Genomic DNA, 21,754 nt, shown 5'->3' on the forward strand with positions numbered 1-21,754 from the left:
AAGAGCTTCCTTTCACAAGCTTTCACGTATACTCAGACACGTTGAAGAAGACCAGACAATGATGCACTCTTAAATGCCACTTTCAAGCATTCACCTCCTGCTCAGTTTCACATTCTGCTGTGATTATCTCGCTGACGCTTGCTGTCGCCCGGGGCTCCATCGCCACCCATCATCTTGTGCAAAAACAAAAGACAATTGGAGCCAAGCTGTGGTGTGGGAAGGAAAAATAAGTGGGGGGGGGGGGGGAAGCAGATGTGTGAGTGATGTGAAAAAGATAGAGAGACAAGCGGAGCATGTAAAGAGCCCATTGTGCCATATTATGTAGAAGCACAGACGGGGGAGGGCAGGGATCCAGAAACGAGGTTGCAGACGACTGTTGGACCACGACAGCAGGATGTGGAGGTGGTTGGAGGTTCGTGGGAGAGCTGGAAGGCCACGTCCAATTGCGACTGTTGCTCACATGGCATGCTCCAAGCTCCTGCCTCTCATCCCTTCCACCGCCCATCCATTTCTTCTCAATCAACTTATGCCAGTCTGCGCCCCAATACGACACCGTGTTGCTCTTCAGTCTCACCTGTCTCTCCCTTGTTTTATTCATCTCCTCCTCCTCCCTCTTTGCCGACCTCCCTCCACCATCTTGCCTGTGTTCCACGTTCCTGCTTGGTTTTTTTCTGCAGCCCCCTCGCTCAGCTGTCTCGCTGTGCAGCCACCGACAGTTTGACTTTTTCCCTTTTTTTTTTTCTTCTCCCTCCTAATACTGCAGTGGGCTTTGTCTGTCAAAAGCCTCACAAAAGAAAGTCGGCCTACATCTTTGTTGTATTTTAATTATTCTCGACATGCTGTGGGCTCAGTTAATAGTCTCAATGAAAATAACAGGAGACATACATTGGTTTTCACAAGAGTAGTGATTTTGATTTGCAAAATCAGTGGAATACTTCTTTTCAGTACTTTTTTTTTTCTTCAGAAAACTACCCTTTTTACTTCAAGTAATACAGATATTTTACCATTTTTGACGTTCGGGAATACTAACTGCTAAATGCTATTTTGTGCAGTTGGTATATCGTTGTAAAAAAAGTAATGTTAAGTACGATTACCGTTCAATGCAACACCTTCTCCCTCCCATCTTTGTTGAAATTACTTTCCCGGTCCATCCCTTTGATCTTCGGTCTTTGATGATCTACAGCTCAGAGAGTCCGTGTGTTTAATTTACTTCTCTGATTCCCTCAGGCGGAGCCAGCTACTGAAATGACTCTCTCTCTGATTCACTGCTTCAAAGACTCAAACGTGTCCGTGTGTCCTTCTGCATGCGCAGGTAAAGGGGATCTGATTGGCTCGGACTCCCTGACGAAAGAGCAGGTGATCAAGACCAACGCCAACGTCAAGGCCCTGACCTACTGCGACCTGCAGTACATCAGCCTCAAGGGCCTCCGCGAGGTCCTCCGGCTCTACCCCGAGTACGCCCAGAAGTTCATCAGCGAGATTCAGCACGACCTCACGTACAATCTGCGAGAGGGCAACGGGGCTGATGTGAGTACACACAGAGAGTAATATCACAGATTTAAGACTTGTGTTTTTATGTTTGCAATCGTTGTCTCAAATTGCTCCTTAAAGACAAATAAAGTAGTTTTTATTAATTTGAACTGATCAGACTGCCTCCTTGTGGCCATGGGATTGCCAGTGAATAATAGTATTGTTGGATTTGCTCAAACTTTGTGTCAGAAAGTGGGAATAAGAATGCATTCTACAAATTATATACATGTAGGGTCATGTACATATCAACCCAACGTCATCTAATATTGAGTACTGGGGAAGGAAAGTGAGTAGTCTGTCACTTTATCAGAACCTGCTGCAGTTTGGGGAGGTATTTAGAGGCTAATGTGGCTAAAGGTGGGGACCGTGTCATCAAAAATGGTGCAGTAAAGGGTCGAAGAAAGGTCTGCAGGTGTGTATATATAAATGCAATGTATACAGTTACAGCTGAGTAAAACTGACATACGTTGGTTTTGTGATATAAGATGATAAAGTTTCTTGTAAGAGGAGAATAATTTGGTACCTAGTAAGAAGAAATGACATGAAAAATATCTTGATATGAAGTGAAAAGAATTTTGTAAGAAAGTTTCTTGTTATCAGGAGAAACCTGAGTAAGTGTTCTTGAGTCATGGATGCAACCCACCAGATCAGTCACACCTCTCCATGTGCGGCCTCCAAAGTGCAAATCGAAAATGAAATTCTAACGGGCAGCCTGAGAGACGCCTTCAGAGGGGTCTCACGGGTAAAAGCTGCACATGACCTCGAAAACCACTACTGTAAAATACACTCACGGATCCCTGCACACATCACCATTTCACAAGCCAAGGCTCGAAGTGCTTTTTGCAAATCTACTGCTATTTTACAGACACACGCACACAGCCTGCGCCTCTGGCTGGTGCAGCAGCAGAGGGAGCAAAACACAGGGACAAGAATAGCTCAGTGCTGCTGTTTGAAGCTGTCCTGTTGCTAAAAATAGTGCAGGGAGGAAGCACGGGCTGTCCCTGAATAGCTGTGTCCCCCTGCAGCTGCTGCTAAGATTGGATCCCGCTCGATATAAATAGCGCAGCCAGCCGAGGAGAAGAGAAAGGTGGAGGAGGAGAGACGAAAGGGAGTGGAGGGGGGAAGACTTTCTGTTCTGCTCTTCCTAAGTTCCTCCTTTTCCACTGCAGACACGTGTGATTCTCCTGTGCTTACTGCAGAGTATTAGCGTGGTGCAAATGCGTGCACATATCAGCATGTGTCCGTAGCAGTATCAAGAGGATGCATGATTCCAGATGCCACAAGCTGCTGCCCATGTCTCTGATTTTGATGTCCATACTGGTTATGAATGCAGAACCTTTCTGGTACCAGCAGCAGCCCAGGAAAGCGTGTTTGCACATGTGTGTAAGAAAAGACTGCAGATGTACAGCACCTCCTTTCCAGGTAGACAGAGACTTGAGGAGGCAGTCCCAAAAGGATGAAATAGATTTGTCATAGCAACAAAGAAGAGACGTGTTGCCCGGCGTAGACTTGATCAAAAAGAATAAGATGATAAACAGGAAGGGGGAAAGTCGGAATTGAATTCGGGGTACCGGATTTGGAAAGGTTTTAATGAGCAAGAAAGAAGGCAGAAGTTTTTGGCAGAAGTGATAGTTGTATCTTCAGCCCCCCCGGATTCACAGGCTGCAGATTGACTGTCATGACCCTCGGACCCCCGGAGGAAAACAGTGCGATGAGGAAGAACAACCAGTCGACTGGTTGCACTGATCTGTGCTACAGGGAAATAAATAGGGGATATTACAGCACGGTTTTGGTTCCGTGTTCTTCTCCTGTTCAATCTCTGCACCAGAAACATGCTGGTGTGGAGAACGACATAGTGCCACATACTGTACTAACACACACACACACACACACACACGCTGCACCAAAAACAAGAAGAAAAAAAAAAAAAAGAGCACTTTGTTCGTTCGTGTCACACACAGTTTACATACATCCACTCTCACATGCAGGCCCTGCTCTCAGACTTCTGCATGACTCGATCACACATACATGATGCGAAATGCAAACTTCAGCACACCCACGCACACACACACACACACAGGCACACACTCGCCAACACGAGGCAAGTGCACACTTATCACGCCCCCGCCTCGCAGAGCGCTCCTTGGTTTTCCTCCAGAGCTGGGAGCTAAAATTAGAACAAGAGAGCTAAAAATACATTACGGTGGCACAGAGGGAGGGGGGGGGGCGCTGAGAGGAGGGCACTGGGGGAGGAGGAGGAAGAAGGAGAGAGTATGCTGAGCAGGCAGGGATGGAGGGAGAGGAGAGACTTAATTAAAGAGTGAGGCTCAGAGAGAACAGGGGAGGAAAGGGAAAGTGGAGGGGCGTTGGCTTGTCTGCATGATGAGATGTGAAATACATTTATTACTCACTGCACCAGTCATTCTAGGGCACAAGTTACGTTATTATTGTGAAGCCGCTGGAGGAGATCGGCAATTTATACTGTAATCCCTAAAGCTGCTGTTTGTTAAAGTGGATGCAGTGAAATTGTTTTCAGTGTGTTGGTAAGGTCGGACCTTATAGCACATGTTTTTACACACGATGTGCAGAAAGACTCGTCTTCACTCTTTTTTTGTTCTTTTATTGCATTTTATGAGCTACTATTGAGGATTTGGCAATGTGGGGGATTAAATGACTCCTACACACTTTATTCTATATTAAACATTGTGATCCTTGTAGGGTGAAAGAGCATTAAAGAGATTAAAAAAAAAAACTATTACAAAAGTATATAAAAACATACCTCAACACTTACATAAATATAATAAAATAAAAAAAAATAAAAAATCATGAGTTCAAATAATCAGAAAATAACTTATTGTTTTGGTGGCTTGTCAAAAAATATATTTGTGGGGGGATTTAAGACTTCTCACCTCAAGATATCTAAAATGTATAAAACTTTTAGGACATTTATTAATCTTAAGTCCCACCAACTCACTCATACATAAACATCCAGCCACAAAAACAGGTGTAAGTCTGCTCTTGTTGTCTCTGTATCTTGAGCTCTTGACTATTTAATGCTGAACTTTGACTTCTTCTCGTTCAATCACAGACAGAAAGTGCTGTTTTGTTTAGCTAGTCTTTTCTGGAAGTTTCAGCGACCCAGCATCAACACTGGAGACGGCCTAAATTATTCAATTCATAAGCAGGGACATCGCTGATGGGGAACAGGGACGGATTTAACTGCCGGGGGGGAGTGTGTGTGTGTGTGTGTGTGTGTGTGTGTGTGTGTGTGTGTGTGTGCGCATGCTCGGAGCAAAGTGATGAGGAAAAAGTCAGAAGCAGCAGTCTGTATTAAATGTAGCATGACAGGCTTCTTTTTGCAGTCTGGCAAAGACGGAGGCAAAACAATATTCGCTCAAAACAAAATGAGAAATAATTGGAATTGGACTCGTTACTATTCGCTCCTCCATCTCTCTCTCTCTGATTTCTCTCTGACATTTCCTCGTCTCACACAATCCCTCGAGGGAGACGGGAAAAGTTTTGAACGCGGGTCAAACTCCTGAATGAAAACCAGGCAAGTTTGAAAAGTGATTAAAGCTAATAAAGTGTACTAAACAGTACACCAGCACTTTGATCTTTCCTATTAATAAACTAGCAGCAAAAGGAAAAAGCCCCAATATTTTTGTTTAAGCCACCGAAACAAATATTCACTCATACACCCAGGAATAACATCTGTCTGATAGCACCTCTACACTAAAACTCCTCACACTAGGAAAATGGTGAAAGAAAAGGGGCTCAGAAATGTTCAAAAAGAAGAAATCAGATAGATGATCAAGAAATATCCTGTTGTTGTATTTGTGGTGGTCTTAGATATGCTCTCTGTTCTGTTGGAAGAGGGAGTATGTTGTGAGTACAGTACATCAAAACATTCAATGGTGGAAACTCTTGTGTTTGTCTGCCACCCGCTGGCACAACCACGTCACTGCGTCACCAACACTGTGACGCAACACGTGCTCAAAACAACAGCCGCCCGGTTGAACTCTTTTTGTTTGACTCGCAGGTGGACTGGGAGAGCAACGGCGGCCTGGTGAAGAAGCTGCCGTCGATCCGCGAGGACGAGGAGGTCGACGAGGAGCAGAACTCGGTGTCGCGCGCCCATCGCTCCCCACTGCGTCTCAGCAGGAGGCTCAACTCGCCGCTGCGCTCCCCGCTGCTGCCGCCGAGGCCGTTCCGCGCGCCCTCCGAGCACTGCCGCCCCGCCACCCTGCAGATACCGGTGGTCAGCTTCTGCAGTGCGCCGTCCGAGCTCAGCCCCAGGTAACACACGCACGCATGAAACAGAGGTAGCAGCAGCAGCTGATGATGCTGCAGCAGCATGTGTGTGGCTGCATGAAAACCAGTAGGTTACTGGTGGATCACGTGGCTGCAGGAGGGCGTGGAGGTTTGCATGTGAGCAAAATCTGCTGATAGAGGGGTTTATTGTTTTATGTGTGAATGAACACACACACACACACACACACACACACACACACACACACACACACACACACACACACACACACACACACACACACACACACACACACACACACACACACACACACACACACACACACACACACACACACACTAATTAGTGCTCTCTCTGATTTACATTCCTCTCCTGTGCGCCATCTCTTATTTTAATCCCTTTTCTTCTGCATAGATTCGTGGACGGCATTGAAACGGAGAGCAACTCCACCTCCTCACAGAAGTTTGAGTTCAGTCCCAGCATGTCACCTATAGCCCCGCCCTCTCCATACCCAGGTAACACGTTTACACACAGTAGCCTCGCTCTGAGGAGAATAGTTTTATTTCTGGAGGACTAATGTTCTCGTGTGTGTGTAGGGATCCGGGAGCACTCAGAGATCAAGCAGAGTGTGTCCAAACTGACAGAGGAGGTGAGTGCTACATGATGATGATGATGCTTGTTTACACATCTACCTGAAGAAGTTATGAACTCCTCAAAATGGCTTTGGTTGTTCGTATTACTCAGCAGACTATTTCATGAACGGATTTCATGGCAATTACTATTTTGGAGAAGTAGTAGCCGTCGCCATCTTGGTTTTTTGCAACCAGTGAACGAAAGTTACTATATTTTAACTGCAGTGACCTGTCAATCACAAGGTAGCCCCGCCTAAACTAGTCAAAATGTCTATTTGTTAGAATGTTAGACAATAAGCTGAGAAAGAATTTTGCATCCTTGTGCAAAGCTCCAATACTCCTCAGTAATCAGGTATTCAAAAACCATGGCAACCATCAGCCAATCAGCAGCACAGTCTATTATCACTTTGTGTGCTTTGTTGCAAATCCAGTTCCAAATTAAATAGTCACAGTACATGATGTGACTGGACATTACGTATGCGGAGTGTGTATCAGATTAGGTTTAACGCAAATAAGGATTAACTTTGTCAGACATTGTTGTAAGCACCCCTGCCTTCTATCCATTATCCACCTGAACAACAAGAAACTTTAAACAGCATTTGCATGGACTGACCTTGATTTGGTTTTGTTGTGTGTGTGTGTGTGTATGTGTGTGTTAACGGTGTGTGTGTGTCTGTCTCTCTCTCTCAAACAGATGAACAGTCTCTCTAAACAAGTCTCCACGCTCAGTCGGGAGCTGCAGGAAATGACGCGCCTGCTCAAGCCCCTCCTCCAAACCACACCGCAGCCAATCCTGATGACCATAATGCCAAATTTAACCCCGCCTCCCAGCAGCGCCGGCCAGCTGTCTACAAGCACCTGTCTGGTGCTGCCGCCCGCCGCCGCCACACCTTGTTCCCTCCAGAGACCCGACACCCATTCCCTGTTGGACAGCGGAGACACGGAGGGTGTAGATTTGCCAGGATGCCTTCTCCCGACTCATCATTCACCAAAAAGGTCTCATTCATCCCCTTCGGCGTCGCCACAGCTCCCATCCAAACCCCTGGGGGCCAAGGTCAGGGGCCTCACCCACTCTGATCTTCCCTCCCCTGAGGAAGATCTTCCTGAAGGAGTCCTCCGGAGCCTCCACGGCTCCTCCAGCAATGGGATATATTTGCCCTCGCTGCAGGACCAGCCTCCCCTGGCGTCTCACACCCCTTCACCCTCTCTCTCCTTCTCCATGTCCCTCTGTTCCTCGCCCTCCCTCTGCCAAGGCCCCCACCTGTCCCGACCTGGCAGCCGTGCCAGCAGAGGCCTGCTCCCTCCGCCTCCCTCCCAGGACACCCCTCCTCCCCCGTCCTCCCACTGCTCAGCTCCCCCGTCGCTCACGTCCTCCCCCGGAGACCGTCAGCTGAGACCTTCCCCTTCCGTCCCACTCACGTCCCCCGTCGTGTCCCTCCATCCCTCCACCGTCTCCCTGCCAATGTCTCTGGACTGTGTTTGTGCGAGGAGAAGGCAGAGAGATACCCATACTGCACCTTGGTGTAACTCGCAGCCGCGCCACGGGGAGGCCCAACCCACCACCCGTCCCCAGGAGCTGGAGATGCACGAGTGGGGGCGACAGGTGGAGGAGGGGAGGTCCTCCACGGAGCACATCAGCTTCATCGATGAAGAGGAGCCAGCGTTATGAACGGGTTAAAACTGTGAGACAAGAGTAGCAGAAAAACGGAGATCAGATCAGGGAAAGTGGACGGCTGGATGAAGACAGTCGGCTGGTCCATATCAACACAGGAAGTGATTCATCAGGCAGGAAATGGACAGACATGTTAACAGAAAGAGGCCGAGACACAATGCCAGCTGTCAGCAGATCAGTGTGAAGGAGTACTTCTCTACACCGATCATCCACAGAACTACAACAGCACAAATTGTCTTACAGTATCAACACTTCAGTAGCGTCAGTCGACCCCCGCAGCTACTGGGACTCACAGGACAACTTTTTAACCGGTTCCATTGATCTCTGGAGCCTGATTTAACCCTCATGTTGCTTTTTAAAAACCCCAAGTATGGATGTCTCCTCCTCTTCAAAAGGACAGGTACAAAAAAAACACATATCTCAGCGGGAAACATGTCTTCACCCAAGTCAGATAGTCCGAGCTCGCCTCACCGGGACTAGGAATGTACTCTTCATTCAGTCACCTCACATGGAGGACCAGTTTGCATCAACGGGATTATTTTTACATTTTAAAATCTTCCTCTGGCCTGGTAGAGGAAAACACTTCCTCAGAGTCATACACACGCCCTCCAGTTATGTCCCCCCCCCCCCCGAACAAAAAGCTAAAAAGATGTTTGAATTGGTTTTAACTTTCTTAATTTTCTTTCTCTGTAAAAGAAGTTTGGAGGACACCAGTACATGAGCATGTAGAGGAGCAGAAGTGCTTCTATTTGAGAGTGGACCTAAAATGTCTGAGCTAGCTGTTACGTTGTGTGCCAAAGACAAAAAAGTGTGTGTGTGGGGGGGGGACACAAATATCATAAACGTTACCCATATATAACTGTTTATCACCATTGTGACTGTTTACAACCAGATTGTTCAGCAAACTCCCGCATCACTCCTGAGCTTTAGCCATCCAGCCATCCGTGCCTTCTCCACACAAAGACAAGAGTTCCCTAAAGTCCTTCACCTGTTAATCACGGGCAGCATTTGGATCAGAATTTACATTGAAAGCCATCAGCGTCACGTACAGAGAACACTTGCACCTTTACCCTAAAATGTAATTTATTTTTTCAGGCTGTGAATTTATTTATTTGTATTTATTTTTTGACGAAAGCAATGAGGAACTCTATTGCATGTCTGCGAGTGTCACCTTCCCAATTGTTATGTAGCACACACACACACACACACACACGAAGCATATCTTGAACACGCACACATTTTGCATCATCTCCAACCCGTTTGCCAACAGCCAAACCCTAAAACTACACTACCCAGGCTGCATCCCTACAGAGGTCTCAGGACTTCTCTGCATTTACTTTTGTTTTGCGTTGGTGAGGTGCTTTGTGCACCACATGATACTTGTAACATAGACAGTCAGATTTCTGGTTTCTATTTTCTGTAACAGGGGCGGGGAGGGACACAAAGAACTCCCATTGATGTCTGGAGTTCTGATCCTGTGTGTTTTGGGGGGGGGGGGGGTCTTGACTACACAAAAGGGTTTTAAATGCATGTTGCAGCTTTTTTTGCATGAGGAATGTGCCTGCTTTTGAGCTGTGGAGGGCGGCGTCCTGATGGGAGTTGACAAACCGCCCGCCCTGTAGGAGGCTGTTGGGTTTCAGATGTTTTATTAAAGACTGCCGTTACATTAAAAAAAACTCTTAGCAGGATTACATACTGTACGACAATAAAGAAGTGTTGTTTTGTAAGACCCCAGAGTCCTGCGTTACTCTCTGGAACCACAAGCCAAACGGGTCAAAAATCTTTTTGTCCTTCAGCAAAATACAAATATTTGTATCCAGATTCTTTTAGAAGGAAAGTTGGAAATGTCTACAGCACAAAGGTTAGTTCAGTTAAAAGCCTCCGAGTTACCTCTGTGCCTAAAACTGGGGCTGAGTAACTATTCGCTGCAATACAAACTAAATAGGAGGTTCACTGTATTTGTGTGCTTTCTTAATACCAGGTTGTTTTTTTTGCTCAACTCCTGGATGTCTATAAGATCATAATTATGTTGTTTGATCTCATAGACACTCAGCAATTTAACCAAGATAGCTTAATATTGCTGTAACTTCACACACCAAATACATTGAAAAAGGTCTGTCCTGAGGCATCCATTAGTTTCTGAATCTGGGAAAGTGAAAAAAAAAAAAAACTGTAAAATTCCTCAACTACTGTATCTGATCTTTGTCAACAGTGTGGATGAGAGAGGAATAATCCTTGTTGCTGCTTTTGATCCGATTGCAGATGTTAAAGCTCAGAACTAAACCCATAAAGCAACCCCACAGTCCTCTGCTGTTTGTTTCTAAAGGTGAAACTCAAACACATGTCTAACTACGAGTGCCCTCTGAGGAGAAATAAGACGCAACACAGAAGAAATCCTTCTTCAGGTCTGCATATATTTTCAATGGAAACATTCATTCTATCAGTTTCAGTAGGGTTTGAAATGTCAGGGAACAACACTCTAGATAGATCCTGATGGGAGAGGAAATTATACGACGGAGGGAAGAAACGCAGCACTTGATTCTGCTGCTGTGGATGCACTTAGTGCCTCACCCTCCAGGGGCCAGTGTCAAGTAGTTCTTTCTTTACTCCTTACATCTACTCTGTCCTCGCTCGCCTCTCGAAACACATCGGAGGATAGAAACCCAGGAGCTCCTCCTTTATCCCTTTTGACAAACACACAGTGGGGGTGGGGGGGCTGCAGAAACGGGAACAGACATGTGAGGATACATGCATCCTCTTATCTCTGGTGTTGTGTGTACACTCATGCCTGTTAATTAGTAACTGGGCAGGTCAGAGTTAGCACTCTGGAACTACATTTCCCATTGGGATTATAAGGATGCTGGACAGAAGTGACAGGCGACGGTGCACGCAGAACCACGACAGAGAGGAGAGAGAAAATAAAATTCAGGGGGAATACATTTCTTTTCCTTATTCACCTCTAGAGACCATGTTACATACTCCAATCAGACTGCAGTGGACTCGCCCTACTGCGCCAACAATCCTGGTTCAGAGAGAATGAATGAAAACGAACAGAGGGTCGGGGGAAAATAAAAATCCAAAAATATATATTTGTTTATATTTATATATATTTATATATTTACGAGGTATGTATCCACAAAAAAAAGAGAAGAAAACAACCAAAATTTTAAAACAGGCAGTCTGCTTTTTCTCCAAATGTGTCCTTCTTTGAGACGCCTGAAGGAAACATTATTAGTAGTAATATTAATTAAAAATAAAATGAAACTGGGGAGCTTCGCTGTCCAACCGCCCAGCTCTTGTGTCAAACCTCGTAGTCCGCCTCTCTGAGACCAGAATCTCCACTATGGGGAGTCCAGACGCACCACGGTGGTGCTGGTTTCAGGCTGCCGCACTCCAACAAGGACCAAAAAAAAAAAAAAAAAAGGTCTCAAATCACAAAGTCCCAAAAGGAAAGGAAAAATCACTTCCTTGATGAAAAAAAAAATAAAAATAAAAATAAAAAAAAAAACACAAGAACCCCTCCTAACCATGGATTTCCCAACAACCACGGTCTCCATGATGAGGTTCGGAGTGAGCTGAACTGTTGTGGTGTTATTAGGTGGGTGGGGGGGGAGGTGAAGGGAGGCCAGCCACAGGTCCAAAAAGAGGTGTCTTTGTGCAACAAAACAAGCCTCGAGGTTAAACCAAACAAGAAACAAAAGAACCAATGGCAGGTGTCCTCCCGGCGACTGTTAGTTAGGCTGGAATCCCTCCCCTCTGTAGTCACGCTAGGTACTGCTGCATCGCCGTCTTTGCCCTGACGGAGAGAAACAGAATCAGTCCAACCTGCTGAGCTGGTGTCTGCTGAGAATGCGTGTTCTGTGATTTGTTATTGCGGCCCACCTGTCGCAGAGGTTGGGGTCAGAGGCCTGGGTGAGTTTGTGCAGGATATCCACGAAGCCCATCTCCCTCAGCTTATCCTGCCGCTCCTGAGAACCTGAGAGCACAGAGAGAAATTCATTCATATGAATTAATTAAGTGACAACATCTAAAATTCCTTTTCCAAAACGAAAGCCATAAATGGCTTTGTCATTTCTTTAAGCATTTTAGTGCACCATCATCCAAGTGTGTTGTAGACAACAGACTTCAGTGTGCATCTAAAAGAAGTTGAAATTTGTGTAACTTTGACCTGAGCTGTGCTGACCTTTGTGGGCACAATCGCTGTTGACCACTGCTTGAACTGAAAGATGGGACGAAAAACGAATTACTTGCGTTTCTGAATCTCCAGAACTGTACAATAACAAATCGGCCTCATGCCGAGACCAGACAGGACAGATATTGTTTGGTGAAGAATAAGCATGCAGCAAGCAGGTTAGTTAAACAGCGTTTGAATCTCTGAAACGTGGTGATATACTGGTAGCAACATTAGCATTGTAGCTAAGGTGGCTTCATTTAGTGCAGCGCCACTCGAGAGGCCTGGGGTGGTAAATACTGCACGAAGCAAAGCAGAACTTGCGACACAAAACTCTTGTTTTTCTGCTGTAATGTGAACAACATTCCACCAGAAAAGACGAAACACTTTCCTCACATCCCTCTGAACCCCTTTCTTTGTGGCTCCTTCCACTGGTGTGGTGCGTCTCTTACCGTCGTCCTCGTTCCAGATTAGATTTGAGATGCAGAAGGTGGCAGCGAGCTGCAGTTTCACATTCGAATGTCCCTGCAGGAACAGCAGAAGTCAGAAAAATGTGCAAGGGAGGGGAAAAACAAAAGCACAGGTCACAAGGCCTCAATAAGACATATATATATATTTATAATGGCGCTTGGCACCGTAGAACGAGCCTCAGTAGATGGCAAGCGAGTCTCCGAGCATGTACGGAGCCGTTTGTACTCTAAATGTTGCTTAACGCATTTCTGTCCGAAACGCCAGAGGGCGTAAAAACAAAATGAACCGTGAGGAATCAAAAGGACAGCGAGTGTAACCCACAGACTGTAGGCGTGAGTGTCACTAACGTAGTCTTCGGTTGGTACGACATACCCCTTCACTCTTGACATGTTGTGAGTGCTCATGGGAGGCATGATCCGCTTCCCATGAGCACTCACAACATGTCAAGAGTGAAGGGGAAGCGGTAGGAAACGCATGCTGCAACAACACCAAACCCTTCTGATCTGATCACAAGGGTGAGCCACAGTAGCGGGCTTGTAGTACCATGTAGTATTTGATTTTCTGGAGCATGTCATCATTGGTCATGATGAGTTCCTTGGCTGTGTTGCCGTCGGCGATGTTGGCTAGGATGCACAGCGTCTGACAGATAAATAAAATAAGAGTATTACACCAGTGCTGCTTTCTGAACATTTTGTTCTTTGTGATTCAGAAACAAACTCTAAATTGTGGACGGATTCTCTCCAAAGTGCTTCCAGCTCCACAAACACCACTTGACGTGCCTAACGGAGGAAAGACTCACACTTGCAGAATGTTCAATGCGGCTTTTTTTTTTTTTTTAAATGAATTCTGTTTGAAAACCATCTGTAAGCATGAAGCTAGGCTCACCTGCTCTTTCACCTCTATACTGTGCTCCGCCTCCAGGATGAGGGTCACCGCCTGCATGATCTGCTTCCCATGAGAGCTCATGATCTGGTCGATGTGCTGCCAGTCGAAGAGTGCAAGAGAGCAAGCAGGAAAAAAGAATCAGTATGCATGCTGTATTTAACATTTCTGAAGAGTCTGTGCAAATTCAGCACATTACATGCATGTGTATTAATATTTACAGAGTAAGTCAGAAAGTATGGAATATTCAGGGAAGTCTACTAAAAAGGTGCAACTTTGCTCCTGCAGCCGTTTCTCGTTTGCACACCAGAATGTTTTCCATGAGGTGGGTTTGGACTACTGGGCCCGTCACTGACTACGTCCTGTGGAGTAGATCACTGTAACTGATGATGTTAAAGACTGCGGCACCAGGGTGGAAAAATGCTTTTGAAATTAAGTTTAGCAAATCATAGAGAACTTTATCACAATCACTACTTTCTACTTTTAGTGCACACTACAGCTGCCCTCACAAAGCATGTACTGTTGCATGCAGTATGCATTCAATTGAGACAAACATTGACCCTTGAACTTCTCAACCATCTTGCTCTTATATCTGATGTGCAGAGGATTGTGGGTCAGAATTGCAAAGTAAGCATGCCGGCTTGTGTGCTGCTAAATGTGACAGGATGCAGTTTGACATCCTGGTATTTTTGGCACACTATGTATCGGGACATACTGAATCTGTTTCTGGCATAATAACCGATGTGGTAGTACAGGTACTGGAATAAACAATATGTTTGGAACACACCAACATTCCTGAAATTCAACTCTGCTCAATGTCCAAACAGTATTGACACAAGGAATTTAAGTTTCTTATCGTGTGTGTGTGTGTGTCTCTCTCACTGGGCGTGTTGACAGCAGATTGCGCAGCAAACCGAGGGTCTTCATCAGCACATTGGTGTCGGGGTCTGATAGCAGGCGGAACAACTGTTCTGTACCCAAACCCCGAACGATCTCCACCTTCACCTTCTGATCGGCCTGGAACGCCATGTTCTTAACACACAAACACAAAGAATGATCTGGCAGTATGCGGCACGGTGGGGAAATGTAAAATGAATCAAATGCATCTGCTTTATTACATTTTAACTCACTGCAACTATCTATATATATATATATATATATATATATATATATATATATATATATATATATATATATATATATATATATATATATATATATATATATATATATATATATATATATATATATATATATATATATATATATATATATATATATATATATATATATATATATATATATATATATATATATATATATATATATATATATAAAACACTTTAAACACAACTCAGATGTTTTGCAGCGCAGAGACAAAAATAGGAAAATAGATCTTTCTTTACATCCAGTCCTAAAAAGCACAGATTCAATAAACTTTTGAGGATTTTGATGGTTGTAAGAAGCCAACAAGTATAAAAAAAGAAAAGTAAAATCCTCTTCTTACCATCAGAGCCCAGATCCCATTGACCCTCAGTGCAGGACTGTCACTCTGGGTCAGACTGCATAGTAATTCAATCACGCCCGACTCCAGGATGGGCTGCAGATCAACAGAAACAATTGGTCTCAGTATTAAAGTAACACAATCTGTCCTCTTTACATGCGAGCGAGTGTGCGGAACCTCTTTGCTGGGTGAGAACTCCAGTAGTAGATTGCATAGTGTAGAGGAGGCCATGACCAGGACTTCATCCGGGGCGTTCTGCAACAGCTACACACAACACACGTCAGTCAGTGTGTGTGTTTATATAGCACACAAGTATAGTTCCCCTACAAAACGTGCACTCATCGCTACTCCACTGACCTTCATGAGGGGTTTCCACACTGCATGGTCGTGGAAGCTCGTCCTCAGCTGCTGCACCGACCGCGACAGACTGTGAAGACACCTGGTAGAACAAACATAGCGGAGAGGTTAGTCACAGGTAAATGGCATTTTGCACAAGTTTCACCTGTTTGGTTTTATACATCTTCCGCTATTGATGTCGTCGTAAACGTCTCATCAAAACCTGAATTATATTGACAGCATTTCAATATCCCTTTCATTAAAATGTTAAACACATTTTGTACCTAAATAAGCATAAAAAAAGAAAAAGACGCAGGGATAAGAGGGAGTTTAAGAGGCGAGGGCAGATCGTACCTGACGGCCGCCAAACGGACTTTAATGCTGGATTCTGATAGGCCACTGACTATCCGGTCCATCATGTTCTCCGTCTCTGTGATCTGAAGATGGGACAGAGGAGAGGATAGATTAGAATATAAATAAATAGAACCGTGCACATTTAGATATGCAAACAAATATATACACCCGAGGCAAAAGGTCACCTTTTTGCGGATGTCCTCGTCGTTGGAGCCGAGTGAGGCGTACAGTTTGAAAGCGGCTTGTCTCAGCTCGTGTGCGTGCTTCAGGTCATGATCCAGCTGCAGAAGAAGGAGCACAAAGTCAACAAAAGGCACATTTATAAAAAAACAAAAAAATAAAAAAAACGATATCTTTCCGGTTGATAAATGTCAAACAACTTTTAAGTCTCCGCATTCATAATTAGACTCACTGATTAGTTTCTGGGAAACAAAAACCACAAATGACTACGTTCAGACACACTGAGGTTTACTGGGGTCACAGCTGATTAGCATAACTACACTGGCCCAAGTCTGGACGTCAGAGCTAAATAATCTATTACCCTTTAATTGGCCTTATTAAGAAAAATAATTGCGATTATCATTTTTAGCTGGATGGCTCTGGGGATCTAAAGGTTGGTCGGTCCAACACTTTGGTCCAGACTGAAATACCTGCGACGCTAATGACACTCCCGTCAACCTAAGCTGAATACTTTGTGTTAAGTGCTAATCAGCCAATGTCAGCATGCTAACATGCTAAACTAATCTGGTAAACATTATACCTGCTGAACATCAGCAGTAATGTCATTGTGAGCATGTTAGCATGCTGACATTAGCACTTAGCTCAGGCCCACTGACCCACCCGCTTGATGTCCGTGATGGCAGACACAGAGCTGGGGTATTTGAAGTAGTCGGCCAGCATGGCCACCAGGTGGTCGGTGGTGCTTGCGATCCTCTGCAGCTCCACGTCGGGCTCCATCAGGTAGGCCAGCGTCTCCGCACCCTCCACCCTCTCCTCGAGCAAATGCTCTTTACTGCACATCCGCACGAGGCACGGCAGGGTCTGGGAGGGAAACAGGAAGTCACATTTAATAAAGAAGTGCTCCTGTTTATTATAATAAATAGAGGTGCAGTTGTAGAATAAAAGCCTGACCTTTAGGACTATGCAGCTGTCGTCTGTCCTGATGGCACCCGCCCGACACATGTACGTTAGACTGGGACAGAAGGAGAGGAGGTCACACTCAAAGTAGAGGGGGAATGTAGTCATATATTCATATCGATTGAAGCAGATTCACGTCACTCACCATTTGGCTGCCGTTAGCTGCATTTCAATGGGTTGATCCCTTTGCATCATTCTGACAAATACCTGAGAGAGCAGCTCACCATCCACCAGCACTGTGGCAACAAACAACGTAGATAAGCTGGGGTTGAAAAGTGAAGCTCATACGGGGAGAAGAGGAGAGACTCACCATTCACCAGTGTCATGGAGACCTGAGTGTTCTCATAGGCAAGGACTGAGAAACACTTTAACGCCTGCATCCGGACCTGGAGAGGCACGAGGTCGGAGGGAGACAATGATATACACCGTTAACTGTGTGTGAAAGGTTGTATCGTGCAGTTAGGTCTATACTATGTATATATACACTCGCAGAGAGACGGCCGTATACCTTATAAGAGGATGAGATAAGTAGAGGGGCAATGTTCTGGATGGCGCCGTGGTTGAAAAGAACCGTCTGGTGCTCTGGGGTCTGGAGACAACAAAGGTCCAGTCAGCAGTGAATCTTGGTCTGTCTACGAGCGTGACGGACTCCGCTGTGTTTTGTGTGTGAACGAATACCAACAAATACCTTACAACAGTGGGAGAAGATCTGTGTGATGTACTCCTGGGTCTTCTGTGAGCGGCTCAGTAGAGACATTAGATGGGGAATCACAGTGGGGTCCTAAAAACACACACATCACCAATTAAGATGGAAAAAGTTAGAACGAGCCTTACAATTAGAGGAACACTGAGCTGATCATATCAACCTACAGTATAGAGCAGCTGCACAGGAGTGACTGGACTGATGAAGACTGTTCTGAGACATCGAAGACAAGCTTCGATGAAGATCAGGTCCGGACACAGAAGACCTGTGAGCACAAAACACAGGAGTTGAATAGGTCCCCGTCTCACCAAAGATGTTGTCCTCTGCAGTCAGTATTTGCATGCATGAGTATGTGTGTCCAAACCTTGAAGAAGGGCAGGGATGATGTGACAGTCCACCAGGGACTTGATGTTGTTCTCGGTGCCCATGGCTAGGCTGCCCAGCACCACGGCACACTCGGTCCGTAGCTCCGGACTGGACGAGCTCTGCCCGAGCAGGTAAAGTAACCTGCAGCCAAATGGACAAACACACACCAATATGCAAATAGTTGAACTCTTACACTCTGCAGTGTTCGGTTCCGATGCATTTTGATGTACAAAAGCATGTACCACCAATGTAATCTCTATGTCTTGAGAGTACTTGAATGTGGTGCAAGTAGGAAGAAAGATACAGTAGGAAGGACAGGAAGTGGAAAGGTGTGCAGAGACGTACCTCGGCACAGCTCCCAGGACAATCAGATTGGCCTTCTGCTTGTTGTTTCCTATGACGGCGTTCTTCATGTCACTGTGAAGTCGGACATAAACACACAGATGAGGATCACTCTTGGCGATCTATTTGAGGCAACTGAGACAAATTTGCTCTCAACAACGAAAGTTTAAGAGTTGATAACGCTTTAGATTACGGCCCGCAACATGCAGCATATTTCTTCCCAATTTACAGAGTCATTTTGTTGTACATGTATTGTGTCCATGTGTACATTTAGCTACAAGGGAACAAGATGTGTAGTCAGGGAATAAGGTGAACCTAAAAATAATTCATACTGTAGTTTTGAGAGATTGTGAGGCAGTCTGCGGATGAGCAGAAGTCATGAAAGAAGTATAAAGACAGCAGGCAGATAGAGGTCAGCCAGGCAGACATTTCCAAATTGGAACAGTGAAGGTTTCCAGCAGATGTGCCACATATTGTTGCAGGACAAAGAATGAGCCGGGTCATTTGCATGCACTCTTTTTTTTGTTTTCCGTGCAGCAGTTTCCTCTGCTCTGCTGGTGCCACCAGATGATATCATATAGCAGGTGAGTGAGGCTAATGGAAAAGTACAGCTGCAGCAGGCAGTCAAGTCAGTCAGGTGCTCGGCTAGCGGAGCGCTACGAGCCGTAACCAGAGCTAGTCCCTTCAGAAGTTTAAAATAACAATCGAGAGAGAGTGAGAGAGAGATGTGAAGTCACACTGATGACTGAGATGCATTTTCAAATAGATTGTCAGAGGAAAGCCTGTGCATGTAAACATGGAGGTCATGCTCACTCAATCAATGCATTTCAGCACAGGAAAGAAATATCAGCTAAAGCCAAAGGCTGTGCTGAAATACACTGGCTTAATAATAACAGTAGAATAATATCAGTAGAACAACAACACACACACACACACACATATAAATTCATACATGCTGCTGGACTTACATGACTCCCTGCAGCACTTTCTGTGGGTCGGGGTCAAACAGTCGGTCAACATAATGGCGACTAGTGGCAGTGACTTCCTGCATGAGCACAAATATAACAGCAACATTAGTGACACAATTTACAAACACATTTTCAAGCTAGGGCTAACTTACTAGAAAGGTAATCCGATTGAATCTTGCTGTGTCTCTCTCACACACACACAAACAAACAACAGTACAGATTTTTAACATACTTAACAGCCTTTCATACATTTTAAGATCAATTTAACAACAAAGTTGAAAGGCTGAGAGAGAAAGCCTGTCGCACTATACGTCTGCGTAATCTTTTTTTTTATTTTTTTAAAAGCAACAATAATCAAACACAAGTTTAAGTCTTTGATTTTAAATAATTTAACTAAAATAAAAGCATTGATCGACCCACAGTCATACACACCGACACATACAGCAGCATGGCCCTTTAAAAGTTATTATATAGGGCAGCCAGTGGCTCCACGTGACACCAGTACAACTGTGTATATATCATTGACAGCTTTAACCAGAACGTTCCACATGAAACCAGGAGAGCAAACCTCACCCAGCCAGCAACACGCTGCTGCTGCTGACAAGGTGTTCAGCACAATATGTACCTCATAAAACTCACAATCATTGGCCCGCCGACTATTCTCTAATTCACTAAATATTTTGACTCTTTTACTTAGTAAAACAGGTGCCTTTCTGCATAAATGCACATCAAAATAGAGTAAAAGAGCTTGTTTATAAATAAAAAAAGCCAGGGGGATCCCCGAACCCAATATTTGAGTGACTGCATGATAGAAGAGGTTCCAGCTGTTTAATGTGGTATAAACTTTTTAAAATGTAACACCTAAAATGCAGTTGCAGCTATTGAATGCAGTAAAATATCAGATATATCTGTTACAGAGGCCTAATGTCAATCCAATAAGTTCATTCAATAAGTAAATTTGAAAATAAACACGTTCAAAGAGCTATGGGCATTCCGATGTTTATTCATTAGATATGTTAATATTATTAAACTACTGTTTGGATATTACCTGGCCCCTGACATTTTGCAAAAGTAACCCTGTAGAGTATCGTTGCTGCATGTAACGTTACCTTCCCTGGGGGCGTTTCACTATTATCAGTATGCTCGTTTAAGCTACTTATTTTATGTTAACTTCAGCTAAGTTACACCTGCAGGTCATTGTCACCTGCAAGTATAATTTATGATATAATAACATTAGTTAATTGCTAGACTTTCGGCTGCTGACAAAGCTTATTTTACCCAGTAGAAAACTCATTTAAGAAGTAGGCAATCAGTGAGTTTCGTTAGCTTAGCTAGCTTAACCGTATGCTAGTGATTAGCTTAACGTTAAGTTTGCCATTATAATTAGCAAGCTGCAGTGGGTACGGGCGAATAATATCGGACGGTTGGAATAAAGACAGTCTAAGTCCTGCAACGTATGCTCCAATGTGGATTTAGAATTATTTGAAATGTCTTTGGGACAGCGTTGACAGCACTCTCACTCTTAGCAGTTAGCTTAGCTGCTAACTCATTCCGAGCGACACTTGACAGGTATTACTGCGTTCGTTCGATTTGGTTTCCTTCACACACCGACGGGGCGGCCGGACACATTAGTCGCGTGCATCCCCATCCCGCGGTCAGACCGTCCCCGCCCGCGCGGGCGAGGTCAGGATCAGAAACTGTTACATCTACGTAGGCAGGACCGCTACAGTGCTACATGTTTGCAAAGCCCTGAACTTAGCTTTGCAGGCTAACAGAAGCCATAGACCCCTTCTAGTTTAGCTCTTAGCTTATTCACAAGGCTGATCAAATGATAAATTGTGAATTTAAAACAACGCTATTTTAAATGATGGGAGTGACACTCACAGACAGCACACTGATGCGGAGAGGGGCCTCCAACAAGCACGCCATCTCTCTTCCCCCGATCGAGCGCCCCAATCGGCGCAGCACTTTGCAGCCACTCCGCCCCCCCCCCCAGAGCAGCTGTGAGCGGCTTAAAAAAAAAAAAAGTAACTACAGACAAATTAAAAAACAGATAACTATATTTTCCTCTTGTGGGCTCCAGTTGCAAAACACTAAAGCAACCGATATGCAACAAAAAAAAAACACAACAACACCGCTAACTTGGCGAGCTATCTGTCAGACAGTGGATTTGTCAATGAAGTAAATTTTGTTTATGACTGTGACGTAGGTGATATCTCATTGAGTTAGATTCGTTAAAATAACTTCACCCATGCGAATTATGTAATGGATACAAAAAAATAAACAATAAATACAGACTGTATAATATATACAAATTTTAATTGTATGCATAATAAACATTAAGTGTCGAAAAGGTATTCCACTTTTTTGTGTCGAATCTGCTGCCAAATATCGAAAGTAGTTTTTCGCAAATTGG

At 44.7% G+C, this 21,754-nt stretch overlaps 2 protein-coding genes across 3 annotated transcripts in view; one reads left to right on the plus strand and one right to left on the minus strand.

Annotated features, from left to right (window-relative positions):
* Window positions 1–8,101, plus strand: part of kcnh3 (potassium voltage-gated channel, subfamily H (eag-related), member 3) — a 97,489-nt gene extending 89,388 nt beyond the window's left edge. Inside the window, exons 11-15 of the mRNA XM_076110312.1 lie at window positions 1,313–1,527; window positions 5,570–5,826; window positions 6,215–6,315; window positions 6,397–6,449; window positions 7,127–8,101. Of these exons, the coding sequence (XP_075966427.1) occupies window positions 1,313–1,527; window positions 5,570–5,826; window positions 6,215–6,315; window positions 6,397–6,449; window positions 7,127–8,101 (1,601 nt within the window). The remainder of the gene's footprint in view (window positions 1–1,312; window positions 1,528–5,569; window positions 5,827–6,214; window positions 6,316–6,396; window positions 6,450–7,126) is intronic.
* A 2,397-nt stretch (window positions 8,102–10,498) lies between these two features.
* On the minus strand, window positions 10,499–21,511 carry armc8 (armadillo repeat containing 8). Of its 2 annotated transcripts, none has more exons than XR_012959273.1 (23): window positions 21,223–21,511; window positions 19,339–19,415; window positions 18,374–18,445; window positions 18,027–18,169; window positions 17,830–17,927; window positions 17,648–17,740; window positions 17,468–17,548; window positions 17,270–17,345; window positions 17,105–17,195; window positions 16,954–17,014; window positions 16,663–16,863; window positions 16,008–16,103; window positions 15,823–15,905; window positions 15,490–15,571; window positions 15,310–15,396; window positions 15,136–15,228; window positions 14,511–14,660; window positions 13,632–13,727; window positions 13,290–13,385; window positions 12,667–12,800; window positions 12,288–12,323; window positions 11,987–12,080; window positions 10,499–11,900 (listed from the first exon to the last, which is right to left on the minus strand). XR_012959273.1 is itself a non-coding variant. In XM_076110634.1 (23 exons), exons 1-23 carry the CDS (start codon window positions 21,265–21,267, stop codon window positions 11,867–11,869), a joined length of 2,058 nt encoding a protein of 685 aa, XP_075966749.1. In that variant the 5' UTR covers window positions 21,268–21,509; the 3' UTR covers window positions 10,499–11,866. The 2 variants fall into 2 exon arrangements, 1 of the variants encoding a protein (XP_075966749.1); XM_076110634.1 differs by having other exon boundaries at window positions 12,728–12,800; window positions 21,223–21,509.
* Between the last annotated feature and the right edge of the window lie 243 nt (window positions 21,512–21,754).

The sequence above is a fragment of the Anarhichas minor genome, unplaced genomic scaffold, assembly GCF_050575085.1.
Source record: "Anarhichas minor isolate MPS153535 unplaced genomic scaffold, ASM5057508v1 ptg000004l, whole genome shotgun sequence".
NCBI lineage: Eukaryota > Metazoa > Chordata > Actinopteri > Perciformes > Anarhichadidae > Anarhichas > Anarhichas minor.

What these genes read in the sequence shown, in the direction of transcription:
- armc8 (XM_076110634.1), bottom strand. Translation starts at nt 21,267, where the DNA reads ATGGCGTGCTTGTTGGAGGCCCCTCTCCGCATCAGTGTGCTGTCT. An exon ending in CATCCCTGCCCTTCTTCAAG is followed by an intron (nt 17,928 to 18,026) that starts GTTTGGACACAC and finishes TTGTGCTCACAG; the next exon opens with GTCTTCTGTGTCCGGACCTG. An exon ending in AGTTCTCACCCAGCAAAGAG is followed by an intron (nt 15,229 to 15,309) that starts GTTCCGCACACT and finishes GTTGATCTGCAG; the next exon opens with CCCATCCTGGAGTCGGGCGT.